Source organism: Urocitellus parryii, chromosome 4 (assembly GCF_045843805.1).
Source record: "Urocitellus parryii isolate mUroPar1 chromosome 4, mUroPar1.hap1, whole genome shotgun sequence".
NCBI classification, from domain to species: domain Eukaryota; kingdom Metazoa; phylum Chordata; class Mammalia; order Rodentia; family Sciuridae; genus Urocitellus; species Urocitellus parryii.
In genome coordinates, this window is record NC_135534.1 from 91,071,532 (window position 1) to 91,089,954 (window position 18,423).

Genomic DNA, 18,423 nt, shown 5'->3' on the forward strand with positions numbered 1-18,423 from the left:
TGCCTTCACCTATTTTATCTAAAACCAACTTTGGGGTCATTAAATGGAACTTGGAGAATGATTTTTCCCCCCTATATGTGAAATAAATTCCACAAGAATATATAAATTTGAAATTTGGGGATATATTAATTTCCCACATGAATATTTTGTATATGATTTACTTTCCACTTCAAATTTAAAATTTAATCTCTGTACATATGGCTTTATAATCAGGAAATAACAGTATAGTAAAGGTAATAGAATGTTTATAAAAAAAAAAAAAGTAGAGACAAGGTTGGCCTTATTGCAAATATCACTTTATTTTGTGTAAGAGTTGTCCCTGTGTGTCAGGATGATACTAATGATGGCTCAGGTGTTGCTTTTCCTCCAGTAACAGTTCACATCTTTTGACTTTTTTTTTTTTTAAAGAAGAGCACTGAGGCTGATCTCCAGGACCAATGTCACGCTCTTATACTATGGAAATGATCTTCTTTGTAACACTGGGATATGTGAATTCATAAGCCATGAACTTGATCGGCTTTTGCCACCATTTGTGGAATTAAATTATATTAGTAAATAAAAACATAATACTAAATTGTAAAAAATATGTAAAATAAAGTATAAATAAGGTTATACTTAGTAGCTGCGTATTAGTGATTCTAGAAGTTAAATAAAATACTGAAAAATACATGGCTCTTCAGGAAAACACCTTTCTTAGGCTCACAAAGTACATTTTTTCATTAACTTTGTAACAGTTTGTCAATTTTTTCTGCAGTTGAACCAGCTGTTGGCTTTCTGGAGAGTCAAAATTCGCTTTGTTTTAGGATCAAATTTGTATTGTCTTGTTCCATGGAAGATATAGAAAAATCCTAGAAATGAAAGAAAAGAGATTTATCAAATTATACATGAAGTTTCCAGGTTTGACTTGAATCTACCAAAATCAGCACCAATTATTTTTGGCCTTTGCTGTTCTAAATAATGTACTGATTCTATCACTATGGCAACAAAATGAAGTATAGACTGTTAGATTCACTTACCATCTTTCTTGAAAACAGCATCAACTTTATTGCCAATTCCAGGAAAGTCGTGAGATATCATTTTAGGATAACCTGCATCCATGGATCGTTTATACTCATCATATCTAATCAAAAAGGAATTGGGGTGTCAGAACCTTTTGCTAAACATGTAAACTCAAAGACACTACAGAAAATTTAGCAGAAGTTAACAAGAACTGTTAAATTCTAGAGATTGTAAAATGGGGACCTAGATGGGGAGAGGTAGAATGTTGGGTGGTCTAGAAGATTTATAAGCTTCCTCTGAAATTCAACATCTTATATTAATTATCTAGTAAGTTCTATGTCCTATTAAGGTAAGATGCTATGAAAGGTAAGTTCCTTGGCCAAAGCTCTATCAAGATAAATGCTCTTATGTTCAAATCTTTTCAAAATTCAGCATCACCTATTATTTGTATTCTGAGCACAGGAATTGAGTCATGGGTATTGTTCAATTAACTAAATGGATGTTGGTTTGGATACAGCCAATCACAGAAGAGGCAGGTGTCCAAAACAATTTGAGACTCATTTTGAGAAGGGTACATGTAGAATTTTCTGCCTAGAAAGAATTGGTGCCCTAATAGTTCTTGTGTTCTGTCTTTACCTCCAGCACTTGTTATTGACAAAGAAGTAGGTTTTTCCAGTGTCTTCCTCTGAAACAGCAGCATCAATATGCTTCACAGTTCGAGGGAAGCCAAAGGAACTGTAGATGTCCTTGGGGTATCCACGTAGCACATCCTGCCCCTGAACAGCCCAGTACTTATTTCCTGCCAATCAAAAACCAGAGATGAAAATAATTGTCCAGGGCTCCAGTAGACTGTAAACTATGTTTCCACTGAGTTAATAGTTTTGCAAGATACAGCAGTGTCCTAGCTGCAGGTTAGAATAGTTTAGGGAGACTTTTACAATACTGATGCTGGGATCCTTTCCTGAACCACTAAATCAGTATTTTTTTTTAAGTTTCCTAGGTGGATCTAACCTGAAGCAAGCTTTGAGAATGACCTGTTTATGGGATGGAGGCTTTTTTCCAATGCCAGATGTTCAATGGCTAATTTGTCATACTACCTCAGTGATACAAAGTTCAAGTGGAAGTTCACGACAATGCTATACGAAGGGCAGAGCACAGCAATGACTCACAATCTCAAATGACTTGCAATCCTGTATTGAATTCATTGTATCTGACTAGACTACAATTATGAGTATGTGAATTCATGCTGTACATGTTTATACTCAATAAACCCCATATCACATAAAACTAGTCTTATGTCCTAGAACCATAATAGCTCTTGTTCACTATGGTTATTTATTCCTCACAAAAAATCAGTTTGATACTTTGCACATGTAAATTCCTAATTAATTTCATAAAATGAAAACTAGAAATTCTGTTTCAAAGTGTTTTGCCCATCTGAACTACTTTAAAATCATTGCCTTGAGTGTATGACTGCATCAAGTGTCTTAACATGTGTCTATATGATGCTAAACACCTGTACAAAAATTTGCAAAAGAACATGTGTTTGGCCTAGTGTCTTCAATGTCAGGAGCATGGGACTCTATTTCATTCTAATAGAATCAAACAAATTTGTCTAATTCACTTCATAATAATTCAGGCCTTCTCATATTTTAATATGCAAATGAATTGCCTGGGGAACTTATTAAAATTCAATTTGGTCAAAGAAGGTCTGGATAGGACTTGGGGTTCTATGATTGTAATTGATAGTCCAGTGAAGCCAGTGCCACTATCGGAAGACCACATCTGGACAGCAGGGTATCAGTGCCACCATCTGGCTGCCCAATGGTGGCATTCCGTTATCTTAAGTTGGGGTTCAAATTAAAACAGGATTCAGGAACTTGCACAAACAAAATCTTTGTTTTATCTCTCTAGAATGGGATCATCTTTCTCACTTTTATTCCTGAGCACTTTTATTTCCTAGAAATATGAAGGGAGTTTAAAATACATGAATAGTTTTCACAGAAAACATGTTCTAAGTCCAGATTCATAAACAGGCCTGAACTCTTTTTATCTCCAGTCATTTGCAATTTATTTAAAATGACTCAGAAATTCCTGATGCAATTTTTAATTGAACTATTGGATTCCCATTAGTGAGACTATTGAATTTTCAGAACTTCATGGTGAGAATATAGCTGGTATCTTCATATCTCAACCCAAAAGTAGATGAAAAATAATTCATCAAAGCAGTGAAAAATAATCAGGAGCATTACCTTTGAAAAACCTGACTTCATCCCTATCAGCAAGTTCATAAGCCGCTTCAAGTCCATTTGGCAGATGTGGCCAGAAAACAGAAATGAAATTGAGCTCAACTGGGTAGAAGGAATTTGCACGCATGTAGAATCTGTTTTGAAAACAAAAGAAAGCAAGGTTTCTCTCTAGTTTCTAATTATCTCTGGCTGACTTCCAGCTCCTTTTAGTTGCTGGCACTTGTGGTGCACTTGTAAATGTTTAACATCTGGCTTTCCAAAGGAGGGGCCAGGCATGGAAGGTTCTAGCAGTTGCTTATTTCCTTGGTGAAAATATTCCCACCATGGCAAATTTCAAGAGTCAGAACAGAGCACCATTGTATAGTATTTCTACCATAAAAATACAATCGGCATGAATAACCTCAAATACAAGAATTAACGGTAAAATCTGGTTAAAATAACCATGGAGGGATGTTTTCATTATTTTATTTTTTATATGATTTAATTTTGAATAATGGCTATGGTTCACAACAAACTTGCAAAATTTAAGTCAACTTTGGTGAGCCATTAGGAGCCAGCTGCAGTACATTGCTACTTGGAACACAACACTGATACCCTGTATTTAGTAAATATAGTCATCCCTAGGCATCTGCAGGGGGTTGGTGCCAGGACCCCTTGTGGATACCAAAATCTGCAGATGCTCAAATCCATTGTATAAAGTGGTGTCATTTCTTCATATATCCCGTGAACTTTCTCACATGCTTTAAATCATCTCTAGGTTACTTATAATACCTAATACAATATAAATAGTTGTTTAGGAATAACAATATACAATATGTATGGATTCAGTAGAGGAGCAATTAAAAAAATATATTGGTTAGATCAATGGACTTGAGATTGAATCTGTAGAGGTGGAACTTCCAGATTTGGAGAGCCAATTGTACTTACAACACACTAAGGCTTTCTACCTATATCGTGACTATCACAAAAACCTGACATGAGTATGACTCACATCTCATGGATGAGAAATTGAGTTAGTGGGAGTAGGGGAGGCTTCTAAGGCCACACAGCTGGTAAAAGGCAAAGTCTAAATTTAAATCCAGTTCTGGCAGGGACTCCCTTGTCCTTTGATTGGTGGTACACAAAGTTGATTCTGCAGTTTGTAGGGACTGGAATATGTAACCTCATTAGCTATACTTAAACACTGTCAAGAAGCCCATGAGCCTCATTAATGTGATAATGTTGCAGAAAGGACTGACTACTCCTACTGAAGTCCTACCTTACTTACAATCAGATGGGCATAATGAAATGTGACCCTGGATAAGGGGTCAGAAGACCAATAATTACTCTGTCACTAGTTAGCTCTAGTGCCCCAAAAAGGTTTCTCTTTTCTTCTCTCTGCCTTAATTTACTGATCTGTAAAGTGGGCTGATAGTTACTGATTTTCTACTTCATTGGTATTTTCTAAGAATCAAATGACTTAACACATGGGCAAAAACAAAGTTGCAATGTTACATTGTACAAATGCAAGCAATTGCTGCTCTGTAGTTATAAATGTAAACAAAGATAAGATAAATAATACATGGAGCATGTTGGTCACACATAGTGGTGAATGCAGAACACAAAGAAGTGGCATCTTACCTGTCTTTAAAGAACATCAGTTCTCCCCGAATTGTAGTTATGGCATCAAAGGTTAGCTTACTGTCACACACTTCTGGGGTTTGTGGGCCTGTTGCCTGGGTGGGATTTGGGGAAGATCCTAAAGAAAATAAAAGGCCTGGAGTTAGTTTTGCCTAGTGTTAGAACTATTAAACTATGAAACCAATGGCTCTTTCCTGTGAAGTAGATATGAAACCAATAGGCCCCTGTCTATGACACTCTTATTTTTACTCACCGTATATGGCTTGAATGCCATTGATGTCATCCTGAGCAAGCTGAACATCACCACTGAAGATGTAGTTGGGGTACATTAAAGCTCCAATATCAGTAGAATGAGCGAGTCCAAGAGAATGGCCTAATTCATGAGCCGCAACACGATACAAGTTGTAATCTAAAGAGTCAATGAACCCATTTAAATTATTTGAAATGTATTCAGCTTTGAGGCATTTGATTAAGAAATAATCTACAGATCTGCAAAGACCAATGCTCATATTTTCTTGTTGATGAAATACACACACACACTTCTAATAACTTTTCTGAAGGTGAGAATTACACATTATTAATAAAGGGACATGTTCAAGCCTAAGTTCTGTTGTTATAACAGATAAAATTAAGACAAACCCTCTGGCTGAGAGTCTAGCACAGATGAGCCAATCTTGTTAATGATTAGCTGGCAGATATTATTTCACAGAGAAGCAATATAGTTCTATTAATATTTAATATTTTTTATTATTTTTGAAACTGATAAAATGCTGAAAATTCTGGGAAACACAGAAAGCCTTTCCTTCTGTTAATTTCCCCATGTGCTTATAACTACTGTTAAATTTTGTTGTCTTTCAAATAGAGAAGATTCAGTGGAGATGTCCACAAACAAAACATTAAGCTTTAATCTTTTATTTTTTTTTAAAAAAAATTTTAGTTGTAGATGGACACAATACCTCTATTTTATAAATTTATTTATGTGGTGCTGAGGATCAAACCCATTGCTCCACATATGTGAGGCAAGAACTCTACCACTGAGCCAAAACCCCACCACTGAGCCAAAACCCCAGCCCCAATATTTTCTTAATGAAAATTTTAGAGAGGCCTATTTGTCACCAATTAGATGCTGTATTGGCAGAAATAACCTCTCACTTTTCTAAACTTACCATTAAGTTTCTGAACGGTAATAGAAAAATACCAGCTTCTATTAATGTATTCTGTTGGTTAAATTAACCAATATTATGATGAATTGTGAAGGAGCGGGGAATAGAGAAAAACAAAACTAGTTGACTTACCTCTGAAGTTTTTGGTCCACCTTTCATCTTCATCAAAATGAGCATCTCCTCCAATATCTGGGCCTGGTTGGAAGGCGTGAGCGAGGTTTCCTCCAGGTCCATCAAAGGGAGAGTTGTCATGATGGTCTGTAAAACAGAAATCAATCCAGGGCCCTCTGGGCTCTCATTCCAGCTAAGAGAGCAAACATTAGCTTGTTAAGAGACCAATAGCCTTCCATCAGGTGTGATGAGGTTTCCCTCCCTCAGCCCATAAAATCAACAGTCCTCTTCAACAAGGAGTTCCAGCTGCAAGACTAGAGACATTTAGGGGCAAAATGAAGTTAAACTGAGGATGTTTTCATGCTGCACGAACAGCTTACCTCCTCTGACAAAGGAAATCATTATGTCTGCTTGGCCCTCAAAGATTTTGGTGAATGTCAGTGGTGAGACATTACTCCAAAGTTGAAAGGCTTTCTCAATGGCGTGGTCCACATCTTCTCTTGACAAATCTGGTGTGTAATTTTCAATCCTTTGAATGAAATAAAACAGAGACCCATTGGATCTTATTTGTTACCATTTGAATGGGAAATAGTTCCTCATTCTGGTACCCAGTCTGGTTACCTGTAGGTCAGATGTGTTTTCTCCCAGCGAGGGTTCCCCTGAGTGAGGACAAACCGAGCCACATCAGGCACCCCACATCTGGGCTGCTTCATCACCTTCAGGGTTTCAGCATCTGGCTTTCCAGTCACTTTCAGTCCAAAGAATTCCTGCATTTCCTTCAGCTTTTCCACCACTGAACTACTACTGCTTCTCTGCTTTTCAATTTGTCTCTCATTCTTCAAATTGTAGTAGTTTTCCAGGTATTTCTGATAAAAGACATAATTGTTGAAACACTGAATAGGAAACATTTCTCATTAAAAAAACAAAAACAAGCAAACAAACAAACAAAACCGAGAGCAAAGAAGTTTTAACCAAAATAGAGAAACTTTTTAAAAGCTGTTGCTTAGAGTTCATGATTATTGTTATTCTTATCATTGGTGGAAAAATGCAATTTCAGAGTAGAAATCTCCCCATCATGTTACTGAAAAGTTCAAACGTCCCAGTAGACCAAGATTTGCATCCTGTTTCTGCAGTTCTTTCTCACCTCCAACTGGAAAAGGAGAGTCGGCACTTGGCTAGATACAATTTGGGGAGGATCCCGTTTCTAACACAAATCATTTGTCTTTGTAGGAAATGCTCCCTTAAATTAACTCCATTCTACTGCAGTAGAAAAATACAAACCAGAGATTTGCATTTCTAGCGTGTGTAACGCAGCACTTACCTGGACGATCTCCACATCCTGCTGTTGTGTTTCTACAGATGCTGGGAAACCATGAGACCCCACGTCCCAGAGCAGTAGCAGCAGCAGAGAAAAGCAGAGCATGCTGGCCTTTGTCTTCCTCCTCAAGGCAAGACAATGGAGGGCACCTACCTGCCCTTGGCTCCAATATCTCAGCTCAGACTTTCCCTCTTTATATACAGACTAGCACTCCCAGAAAGCTTGAGGCCATATGACTCACATTTCATAACATCCTCTTGATTAGCAATGAATAGCCTGAGCAATCATCAGAAATGGTGACTCCAAGCAGATTATTTGGATTAGCTTGATGTTGTAATCCCATGATTAATATCAAATGGGACATGTGTGAAGGGGACATTCTTTTTTTTTTTTTTTTTTTTTTACCATGTGAACAGTTGTTTTCTCTAGTTCATGTCCATCTTAATTGAGAAAGGATCCATTATAGACACAGGAACAGAGTAGCATGGCCATTAAAAAAAAAAAAAGTGTTTTGCCTTTTTCTTCCTGCTGTTCATAAAGTGCTACAGGTGTGGGCTCACACCCTTCCCTGGGGCAGAGGGTGAAATTTCTGACACTGTGCCTTAAGGCACCCTGCACTAACTGAAGTTAAGCTCCTCACTCATTTTACACGGGCTCTCCTGTCTGCTTTTGTTAAGCTTCCTGGTTTGCTGGCTATAGCACTGGGGTCTCCCTTAATCTTTATTCAGGCCTAAGATTTGAGACCCTTGCCCAAGAAGAACTCTCATCCACAAGTGGGATATGAGATAACTCCCTGCCCAAGCATCATGTAGACCCTGCCCATCGGCATTACGGGACAAACAGGATCCTCTCTAAAACCGGTCCGAAAATACCAGGTGAGGCAGGGGCTGTCAAGAGGCCAAGTGCAAAGCAAGGGTCTTATTTTTGTCTTTTTTCCCCTCGGCTTGAGCACATCTTTTTTCCCCTCAGCTTGAGCACATCTTTTTTCCTTTGGCGTGCATAGCATTTATTTATTCTTTCATGGATGCATTCATTCATGTATTTATGCATCCAGCTATTCAAAAGATCTTATCAACATGTCCTTCATAGTAAAATAAATGCATAGTTGTGTACTGAAATATTCACACTCCAATGTGAGTGGTCCATATCAAATTGTCTTGCGTACCCCTCATGGTATTCATACCATCCTTAGTGAGGAAAGCTGGTCGGTTGTTGTAGCTTCCTCTACCCTTGCTGCATCCTTCTCCTTTGAAAGTGTTTAAATGAGACCTCGAGTTAACATTTGCCTCCATTTCCCCACTGAGGCACCTCGAGGTGTCTCCCACCTTGACTGCTGTGTCAAGCTTGCTTTTTCAAGACTTTCCTCACCTTGTGGATTTCTGTTTTGCTTGCCACATCGAGCCCAATATCTTATTTATAAATGATGTGTCAATGTATCTCAGATTGATTTGAAATCACTCTCATCATTTCCTCTCTAATCATTTAGCCACCAACTTCCTCATCTAAGTGGAATAATACGTAAGCTGGAGAGGGTCATAGGAATGGGAAGAAATTCTCAGAAAAACGAAGTCTCCTTCTGGTGGACATCACATGGAGGGTGGGGAGGACTCCAAAGGACATCAGTGAAGAGGTGGCTCAAGCCACTTCCCGTGAGGGAGGTAGCCAGAGGGGCTCTGTGAATTAGAAGCTGGACACAGACTGTGTTTTAAAAGTCAAGGGGCGTCTGACACACCCTGATAGCTGGAGAACCTGGTTGGTGTGGAGAGGTCCCCCCTGGGGGCTGGGAAACAAGGGGTACTGAATTAACTGAATTAACTCAAGAAAGCAGACTGCAACTACAGGGGATTGGGCAAGAAATAGCCTAACAATCACCCTGGAAGAGTCTCATAAAATGTCTAATCTGGCAAGAGCTACATATTCTGCTTTAGAGGTTTTCAAACATTTGTAAACCAGAATATCCTTTACTTGAACAATTTGTAAACCAGATAAAAGCAGAACCTCTCTGGAAACTGGAAGCTGACCTTGAGGGTCCCACATAGGTCAGGCCCAGTTGGTCCCTCCTTCTCTAGAAGAGCCCACCACTTTCTCCTGGTCCAACTCCTGAGCCATTACCCCAAAGGCTAGAAACATTTCCTTACATGTTAGGATTGCTGACGTGGATTGGAAACTGGTTGCTTAAAACCACTTTTTTTGTTGTTGTTTTGTTTTGTTAAATTTCTTCCTAAAATAACCCAGGATTTTAAAATTAAGTCATGGTTAAGCAGTTACGTATTCATAGCACAACCAACAATATACACATGGAACTTCTGAGCTGGTGCTAGTGCGTGATTACTTTAGAGTAAAAAAAGAAAACAAAAATCAAGAACAGAAAAACAGGGATTCTGTTTTCCAACCCAATCCTAGCAATGCCTGGATTTAGCATAGTTTCCAAGATTAAAACATAGTAAAACTGTCCTTCTCTGGGAGTATCTTCTTCCTCTGAAATTTCCATTTTGGATATAATTTTGTGAAAATTACTCCTCTATCCTCCATCTGCTGGGAGAATCATAGGCTTAAGAGGGCTCTCGTGAGTGTGACTACGTCAACGTGACTCTCCTAGCATGCAACTTATTCTGTGATTTTCCTGTTTGCTTCACCCTGGCTGCTCTGTGGAAGACCTCAAGTATGTTTGTGTTTTCCATATTAAATTCAATTTTGTAGTTTCAATCTTCTTTCTTATTTTTTGTGCTTGGAAAAAAGAATAAGCTATTCAGTTTTATATATATCCATTCGAGTTGGATTTTTTAATTTATTTTTTGTCTTACAAATCTTGAGATGGTCTTCAGTTAGAAATTTAAATACTTAATGCTGCTTTGTTTTGAGAATAACATGTGGCAAAAATTTTTCCCATTCTATATTCTCCCCATATATGGCCATCTGGTAGCCTTATGGCTAAACCCTGCAGATACTTGGTACACATTGTCACTTCAGTCCTCATGATTGCCCTCCAGATAGAAAGACTGACCCAACCGCTCTAAGTCCTGGGTCACAGCAGGTGAGTGATGGAGACAAAGGTCTCTGTAACTCCAGCAGGTATCTCCCCACCCTCCCGTTTCAGGTGCATGCGCATGCAAACACACACACACACACACACACACACACACACACACACACACACTGGGTATAGAAATTTTATTCCCTAATAGAGAGAAAGCATCTTGAGACACTAGGACTTTTATATCAACCAGCTTGTGTCTATAATAATGTCACCACGCCATTATCCTGTCCCTCTGGTCCAAAATAATCTTTCTCACTTCCTCTTCAAGTTACTACTCACTCTCCCTTGTCAATCTTCTTCAAATTGCAGCTTATACTTACTACATCAACTTAGCCTGTGTTTACAAATGATTGTTGAATGGATTAATTATGAATCAAACAATCAATAGATATTTAAATTACACTTGAATAAAAAGAATATTTCTTATTAGGTTCAGTCGTCTACAAAAGTCTATGCTGTGGTTAGGATTTTAGGATTTTCTCTTTTTTTTAGTCTCCTAAAACTAAAATTATTTAAATTATCATAGAAATAATATGGATGATTCACTGACTGGATATTAGCTGAAACCTTGGATGTTATCTGCAAAAAGAAGATAATACTGCCTCGCCCAGTGACTTATGATGTAACTGAAGTGACAGTCAAGTGGAGTCACAGCATCTTGTAGTTATTGCCTTCTAATCTCTAAGACTGTCCCCATGATCGGGTACTACATGGCAATGAAAGGTCAACAGAGGGACTCACAGACATGTAGCTCATTTTCTTACTCCATAGTTAGTATTTTCTTGAGTAAGAGAAATTTGTCCCTATGTTGTTATAATACAAAATATCATGTATGTATTAAAAATTCTATATACTACTATTGATGGCAAAGGTAAAATTATCAGATGTACACAGAAACAATATAAAACTAGAAAGCATTCTGGTGTGAGGCAAAATCTGATTTTTGTGAGTAAATTTTTAGACACATAGATTTAGCATGTCAACCTCTCTAGTACTCTGTTGTTGTTGTTGTTTTCCCACATATATAGGGAAAACAATAATAGAAGATCTGCATGAGTTGGGGGAGTAATTAAATTCCCAAATAAAACAAAATCATGCTTGTTACATTATAACTGTTCAATGAATACTAATTCCTGTTAGCATGGAAAGATGCCAGGGGCTAGAAGGAAGTTCTCCTTCAAAGAATAGCCTGACAGTTACAAGAAACAGCCCCCTGGGAGACATCCTGCAGCCATCCATCTCCCTGAGACATCCTGCGGCCATCTGTCTTCCTGAAACATCCTGCGGTTATCTCACCTTGTGAAGACACCCAGCAACTGCCGATTAGAGAGCTTCCCCATCCCCAGCATATAAATACCCCTGTGTGAACAATAAAAGTTTGCAGCTTGATCAGAACTCCTGTTTTGCTGTCATCCCTCGTGTCTCTTGTCCCTTCATTCCTCCCCACCTAGGTTCGCCGCCCATGTTGATGTGTCTGCCAGAAAGATACTCAGACCACTTAATTTAACCCTCTTTCATTGGAGATGAGCAAATTAAGTCCCTGAGTTTTCATTTGTTTTCATTTCACTGGAAGCAAAACCATTGGAACTATGTATGGTTCAAGTATCTTTTTAAAATTTTTTATTTGTTTTTCTTAGTAATGTTATAGTTAAAGCTTCATCCCAGGGTTTCATAAACTGACTTCCAGACCACTCACGTATAATCGAATCAAGCCTTTATTGAAGCACACCAGTGGCGGCTGACCAGAACATAAAGCTGTTCCCCTGATCAGCCCGGAACAATTGCAAGGATGCTCCTTATAAGCCTGAACACCACAAAAGGGATGTTCGGGGGTCTAGCCAATGCAAGCAAGCCAGGTTACAGAAGCGGGGCAGTGCAGTCAAGCCGAGGGAAGCCTAACCAATCACAGTTAGCCCAGTCACCTCAGTTACAGAAACAGAGCCCCGTTACCCTAGTTACAGAAACAATACCCCATTAGGTAGTTTTGTGTTCTTAAAGGTTTCTATAGCAAAAGGAAAAGAACATCTTGCCCCAGTCATGACCCTTTTACTTGGCATGGTTGTTTTACAGGATAGAGTCACATTTGCTTCTACTATCACAGTTACATATGACAGTAGAATGTATTTTGGTAAATTATACATACGTAGAGTATAACGTTTTATTTGGGATCTCACTTTTGTAGTTATACATGATGTGGCATTACCCTTGTTGTGTATTCAGATACAAGGCTAGGAAAGTTATGTCCAGTTAATTCTACTATCTTTCCTATTCCCTTCCCCTTCATTTCCCTTTGTCTAATCTAATGGATTTATACTATTCTCCTCCTCAACTCCCTTGTTTTGGGTTAGCATCCACAAATCAGAGAGTGCATTCAGCCTTTGCTTTTTTTAGGATTGCCTTATATTTCACTTAGCATGATATTCTCCAGTTCCATCTATTTACCAGCAAATGCCATCATTTCATTCTTCTTTATAGCTAAGTAATATTCCATTGTGTATTACAACACATTTTCTTTATCCATTCATACACAGAAGGACATCTAGGTTGTTTCCATAGCTTGGCTATTGTAAATTGAGCTGCTATAAAACATTGATGTGACTGCGTTACTACAGTATGCTGATTTTAAGTCCTTTGGGTATAGACCAAGGATTGGGATAGCTGGGTCAAATGGTGATTCCATCCAAGTTTTCTGAGGAATCTCCATACTGCTTTCCAGAGTGATTGCACCAATTTGCAGTCCCACAAACAATGTATGAGAGTATCTTTCTCCCCACATATTCACCAATATTTTTTGTTACTTATATTTTGAGAATTGCCATTCTGACTGTAGCAAGATGGAATCTCAGTGTAGTTTTAATTTGCATTTCTCTAATTGCTAGAGATGCTGAACATTTTTTCATATATTTTTTGAACATTCACATTTCTTCTTCTGTGAAGTGTTGTTTGTTCAGCTCCTTTGTCCATTTATTGACTGGGTTATTTATTTTTCTGGTGTTAAGTTTTTTAAGTTCTTTGTATATCCTAGAAATTAATGCTTTATCTAAGGTACTGGTGGTGAAGATTTTCTCCCATTCTGTAGGGTCTCTATTCATGTTCTTGATTGTTTCCTTTGCTGTGAAGAAGTTTTTCAGTTTGATACCATCCTATTTATTGATTCTTGATTTTACTTCTTGTACTTTAGGAGTCTTATTGAGGAAGTTAGTGCCTAAGCTGACATGTCTGAAGAGTTGGCCCTACCTTTTCTTCTAGTAAGTACAGGGTCTCTGGACTAATGCCTATGTCCTTGATCCACTTAGAGCTGAGTTTTGTTCAGGGTGAGATATAGGGATTCAATTTCTTTCTATTACATATGTGTTAGAGTCTGTAAACAAGTCAAGATGGCGCCTGGCATTTTGCCAGAGGGAGTGGTTTGTGAAGTAAAGCCAGCGAACTATTAAGTGTGGAGATTCCTTATTGGTTGACTGCTGTATCTAGTTTATGTTAATTAGATAAGCTGTGTGGAATGTATATATACTCCTCCTGTCCTACAATAAAGGGCTCCCACTCCTGCTGTATCAATGTACACAAGTTGTTGTCACCCCCTGGTTATTTTGCTGCAGCCAGACTGTGGCACATATGGATTTCCAGTTTTCCCATCACTATTTGTTGAAGAGGCTATCTTTTCCCCAATGTATGTTTATAGCAGCTTTGTCTAGGATGAGATAACTGTCCTTATGTGGATGTGTCTTCTATTCTGTTCCATTGGTCCTTTTGTCTCTTTTGGTGCAATACCACACTGTTTTTGTTTCTATAGCTCTGTAGTATAAATTAAAGTCTAGTATCGTGGTGCCTCCTACTTCACTTTTCATGCTAAGGATTGCTTTGGCTATTCTAGGTCTCTTACTTTTCCAAATGAATTTCATGACTGCATTTTCTATTTCTCTGAAGAACATCATTGGGATATTTATGGGAATTATATTAAATCTATGTAGCACTTTTGGTGTTATGGCCATTTTGATAATATTAATTCTGCCTATCCAGGAACATGGAATATCTTTCCATTTTCTGAGGTCTTCTTCAATTTTTTTATTTAGTATTCTGTAGTTTTCATTATAAAGTTCTTTCACCTCTTTGTTAGTTCTATTTCCATTTTTTTTCACATTTAGGCTATTGTAAAGGAGATAGTTTTCCTGATTTCTCTTTCAACTGATATATCCTTGGTGTATAGAAATGCAATTGATTTATTTGTATTGATTTTAAACTCTGCTACTTTGCTGAATTTGTTTATGAGTTCTAGAAACTTTCTAGTAGAATTTTTGGGGCATTCTAATGTATAATCATTTCGTTTGCAAATTTAGGGATGGTTTGAGCTCTTCTTTCCTATTTGTATCTCTTTCATTTCTTTCTTTGATTGCTCTGGCTAGGGTATCAAGGACTATATTGAGTAGGGGTGCTGAAAGAAGGCATCCTGTCTTGTTCCAGTTTTTAAAGGGAATGCTTTCAGTTTTTCTCCATTTAGAATGATGTTGGCCTTGAGTTTAGCTGTAATATAGCTATAATGGTTAATTTGAATTGTCAACTTCATTGGATTAAGAGATACCAAGGATTAAGAGGTTTATGGGTGTGTCAATGAGGATGTGTCTAGGAATGATTGGCATGTGGGATAGCCAACTGAAATGGAGACCCTCCTTAAGCATAGGCAGCACTGTCCAATAGGATAATGGCTTGAATGGCTTGAATGGAATAAAAGTTGGAAGAACAAGGAAGCAGCCGCAGATACAAGCTTGATTCTTCTTGAACAGATTTTTGATTGCCACTGCAATTGTCTGAGCATATTGAACTATCACGTCTTTACTCTTCCAAAACGGACTCTGCCAGTGATTCTCTGGAAGCCTTTGGTCTTGTACTAGGGTAGCGCTGTTGACCCCTCTTGTTCTGGGGCTCTTGGACTGCGCAGCTACTGGTTCCTCTAGTTCTCCAGTCCTCTCACAGCCATTGTGAACTATCCAGCTTCTGGTCACATAAACCAACTTAATAAGTTCCCTTTTTATAACTATACTTCCTGTTGATTCTGTTCCTTAGAAAACCTTGACTAATACAATAGCTTTTACAATGTTGAGGTATGTTCCTACGATTCCTAGTTTTTCCTAGTTTTTTTGAGCATGAATAGATGCTGAATTTTGTCAAATGCTTTTTCTGTGTCTATTTAAATAATCATGTGATTCTTGTCTTTAGTCTTTGTCTATTGATGTGGTGAATCACGTTTTTTGATTTCTGTATGTGGTTCAAGCATCTTGATGAGAATGTTTTGATACATTGAATATTGATGCTAAATGATTCTCTAATATGTAAATTAAATGATTCTTGATGAAATTGTTATTAGGCCATAAAGCAAAGCAAGTCAATTGGAATTGAACATTCTGTTAAATGCATATCATAAACCAAAATATTGAGTTGCTTCCTTTATTAATTTTGGAATCTTGCTTGAAAGGCAACCATGCTATAAGCATGGTGCTATAAGATGTTATATCACCACCACCACCACCATCTTTATTGTCATGAAATGCAAAGGTGGCAAATTTCTGGTAAAAGCCAGGAAGCTTTCCTACCTTTAGTATTAGCTTAGAAAGTGAACATTTTACCTCTGACCATGCTGAGTTTTTTGTTTTATTTTGGGTTTGGGTTTTTTTTTTGGGGGGTGCGGTGGCGGGGGTAAATACATCTACATTAAGAATCAGATTCCCTTGGGCCTGGGGTTGTGGCTCAGTGGTAGAGTGCTTGCCTAGGATCTATGAGGCACTGGATTCAAGCCTCAGCACCACATAAAAATAAATGAATAAAATAAAGTCCCATCAACATTTAAAAACAATCAGATTCCTGCTGGGCACATGCCTGTAATCCCAGCAGCTTGGGAGGCTGAAGCAGGAGGATCCTGAGTTCAAAGCCAGCCTTAGCGAAAGCAAGGCACTAAGCAGCTCAGTGAAATCCTGTCCCTAAATAAAATATAAAAAATAGGGCTGGGGATGTGGCTCAGTGGTGGACTGCCCCTGAGTTCAATCACTCCCAAAAGCAATCAGATTCCTAGTAATGCAAAACAAAATAAAACAAAACAAATACATCATCACCACCAAGACTCAGCTTCCTGTTTTTCTGTGACCTTCCACTTACATTGCCTTACATTACCCCTGGGTGAACTCTTCCCCAAAGTAGTTTTTTTTTCCCACTGACCTATAGGAAATGAGTGCTTTGTATGGATTCTCAAGTACCTTCCAGGTGCTTTTCCCTGTATATTTTTTGCCCCTTTCTGAAGCATATTTAATGTATTTCAGAGATGTTTTAGAAATTTCCTTTGTGTGCAGGGCAAGTTAGTTGAGTAAATTCATAGTTTAATTTATTGCTTATAGTCAGACTACTTTCAAAACGGATTTTCTACTGAAGCTGAATATTTATTTACTGACTGAATTAACTAATTAGTGTGCATTTGGCAGAAATTTGTCAGTTGTTACATTTGCTAAAAGAAACTTAATGTTCTTCATTACATAAAGTTTCTTCATATTCTCCCTTGTAGGTGTGACTCAGAAAAGACAATCTCTTCTTCACTGCAGTCAAACTCTTTATGATTCCCTAAATATGACGTATTTGCCCATCTTCATGCCATTGCATGTGCTCTCTCTTTCTCTGTACTTAGCCTGATAGACTCCTACTGCTTCTTCAAACCTAGGATAAGCATTGCTTCCTTTCCAAACTTATTCATTCAACAGAAGTTTAATAGGCACTAAGTCACAGGCACTGTGCTGGCACTGCTCAATGTGCCCACGTAGATGTATATGAATGACAGTTGCAGTGTGCTGTGTTACTGGATATACTCAGGAGGAAGACTGAACACAGTCAGAGGGCAGCGTATGTAGGTTCCCAGAGAGGCTGACCCCTGAGCTGGATCTGCAAGTGGAAAATGGCAAGTCTGTTTTAATCGGGAACGATTTGGTAGGTGGGAATGAAAAACTAAATTAAAGAGAAGTTTAAAGAATCAGGAATCTCATGGAATCCATTAATGAGAAGAGTTCTAAAGGATTGTTGAGCAGGTAGAATTAAACTTCTCCAAACCCTCCGCCAGCTTTTCTCAATGGTCTTGATCCCATTTCTCACCACTCGGAACACTATGTTTCTATTAGCACCTGGGTGGGGCAGAACATTCCACTGTTTCAATTTGGCTTGGTGCATGAAAAATTTTTGGACATGTTTTGGGTAGTCTGGACGGGAATAACAGGCTGTAAGGGCTTCCTTGGTGTTTTTACTTCTTTTCAAGAAAGAAATCTAGATTGTAGTATGTCCCTTTCCTCATAGACTGTAGGTGAGGAGGAATCAAAATCTTCAGACATATCTACTTTTTATCCACAGACCTTAAAGGTTCATCGTCAGGGAACCCGTGGCATGGGTTCCAGAAGACAGCGTGATGAGATGGAAGTGAACCTCTCCTCACAGACTGCTGGCTTCACCAAGACACGGCACTTTGCTCTGCCCTGCTGGGACCCCACAGCCAATTCCACATGCTCTTGGGAAGTCTCCGGCTTGCCAATCCACTCTTATTCGTGTCTAAACCTAGAATCATTTTGGGGGGGGAGATAATTTACAATTTATTCACAATAAGGAACTTGGGAAGCCTTCGGAATCACATCTCAGGACAGCCTTCCTGAGAAATGGGAAGACTAAATGTTGTCTCTGTCCCTGTCTCTATTTCTTTGTCTGTCTGTCTGTCTGTCTCTCTTTTGCTCTAAGTCTTAGTCTCTGGCTCTCCTTTTTGCTTTCATGATCTTAGGCTGAGCCTGAATATTTGCTTTTTTTTTAACCCTGTCTTTCCATACATTAGCTTCTCTTCAAGCACAGTGCTTGTCCATAACATCAACCTGTGCATGACTTTGACTTGCCGTGGCTCTAATTCTGGTTCCA

The 18,423-nt window shown here is 38.4% G+C and overlaps 1 protein-coding gene across 1 annotated transcript; it reads right to left on the bottom strand.

Moving 5' to 3' along the window:
* Positions 1-738: 738 nt before the first annotated feature.
* Positions 739-7,565, bottom strand: Mmp1 (matrix metallopeptidase 1). Its single transcript, XM_026392465.2, has 10 exons — positions 7,464-7,565; positions 6,764-7,008; positions 6,523-6,671; positions 6,164-6,289; positions 5,122-5,277; positions 4,869-4,986; positions 3,252-3,382; positions 1,636-1,798; positions 1,017-1,120; positions 739-848 (listed from the first exon to the last, which is right to left on the bottom strand). Exons 1-10 carry the CDS (start codon positions 7,563-7,565, stop codon positions 739-741), a joined length of 1,404 nt encoding a protein of 467 aa, XP_026248250.1.
* Positions 7,566-18,423: the final 10,858 nt, after the last annotated feature.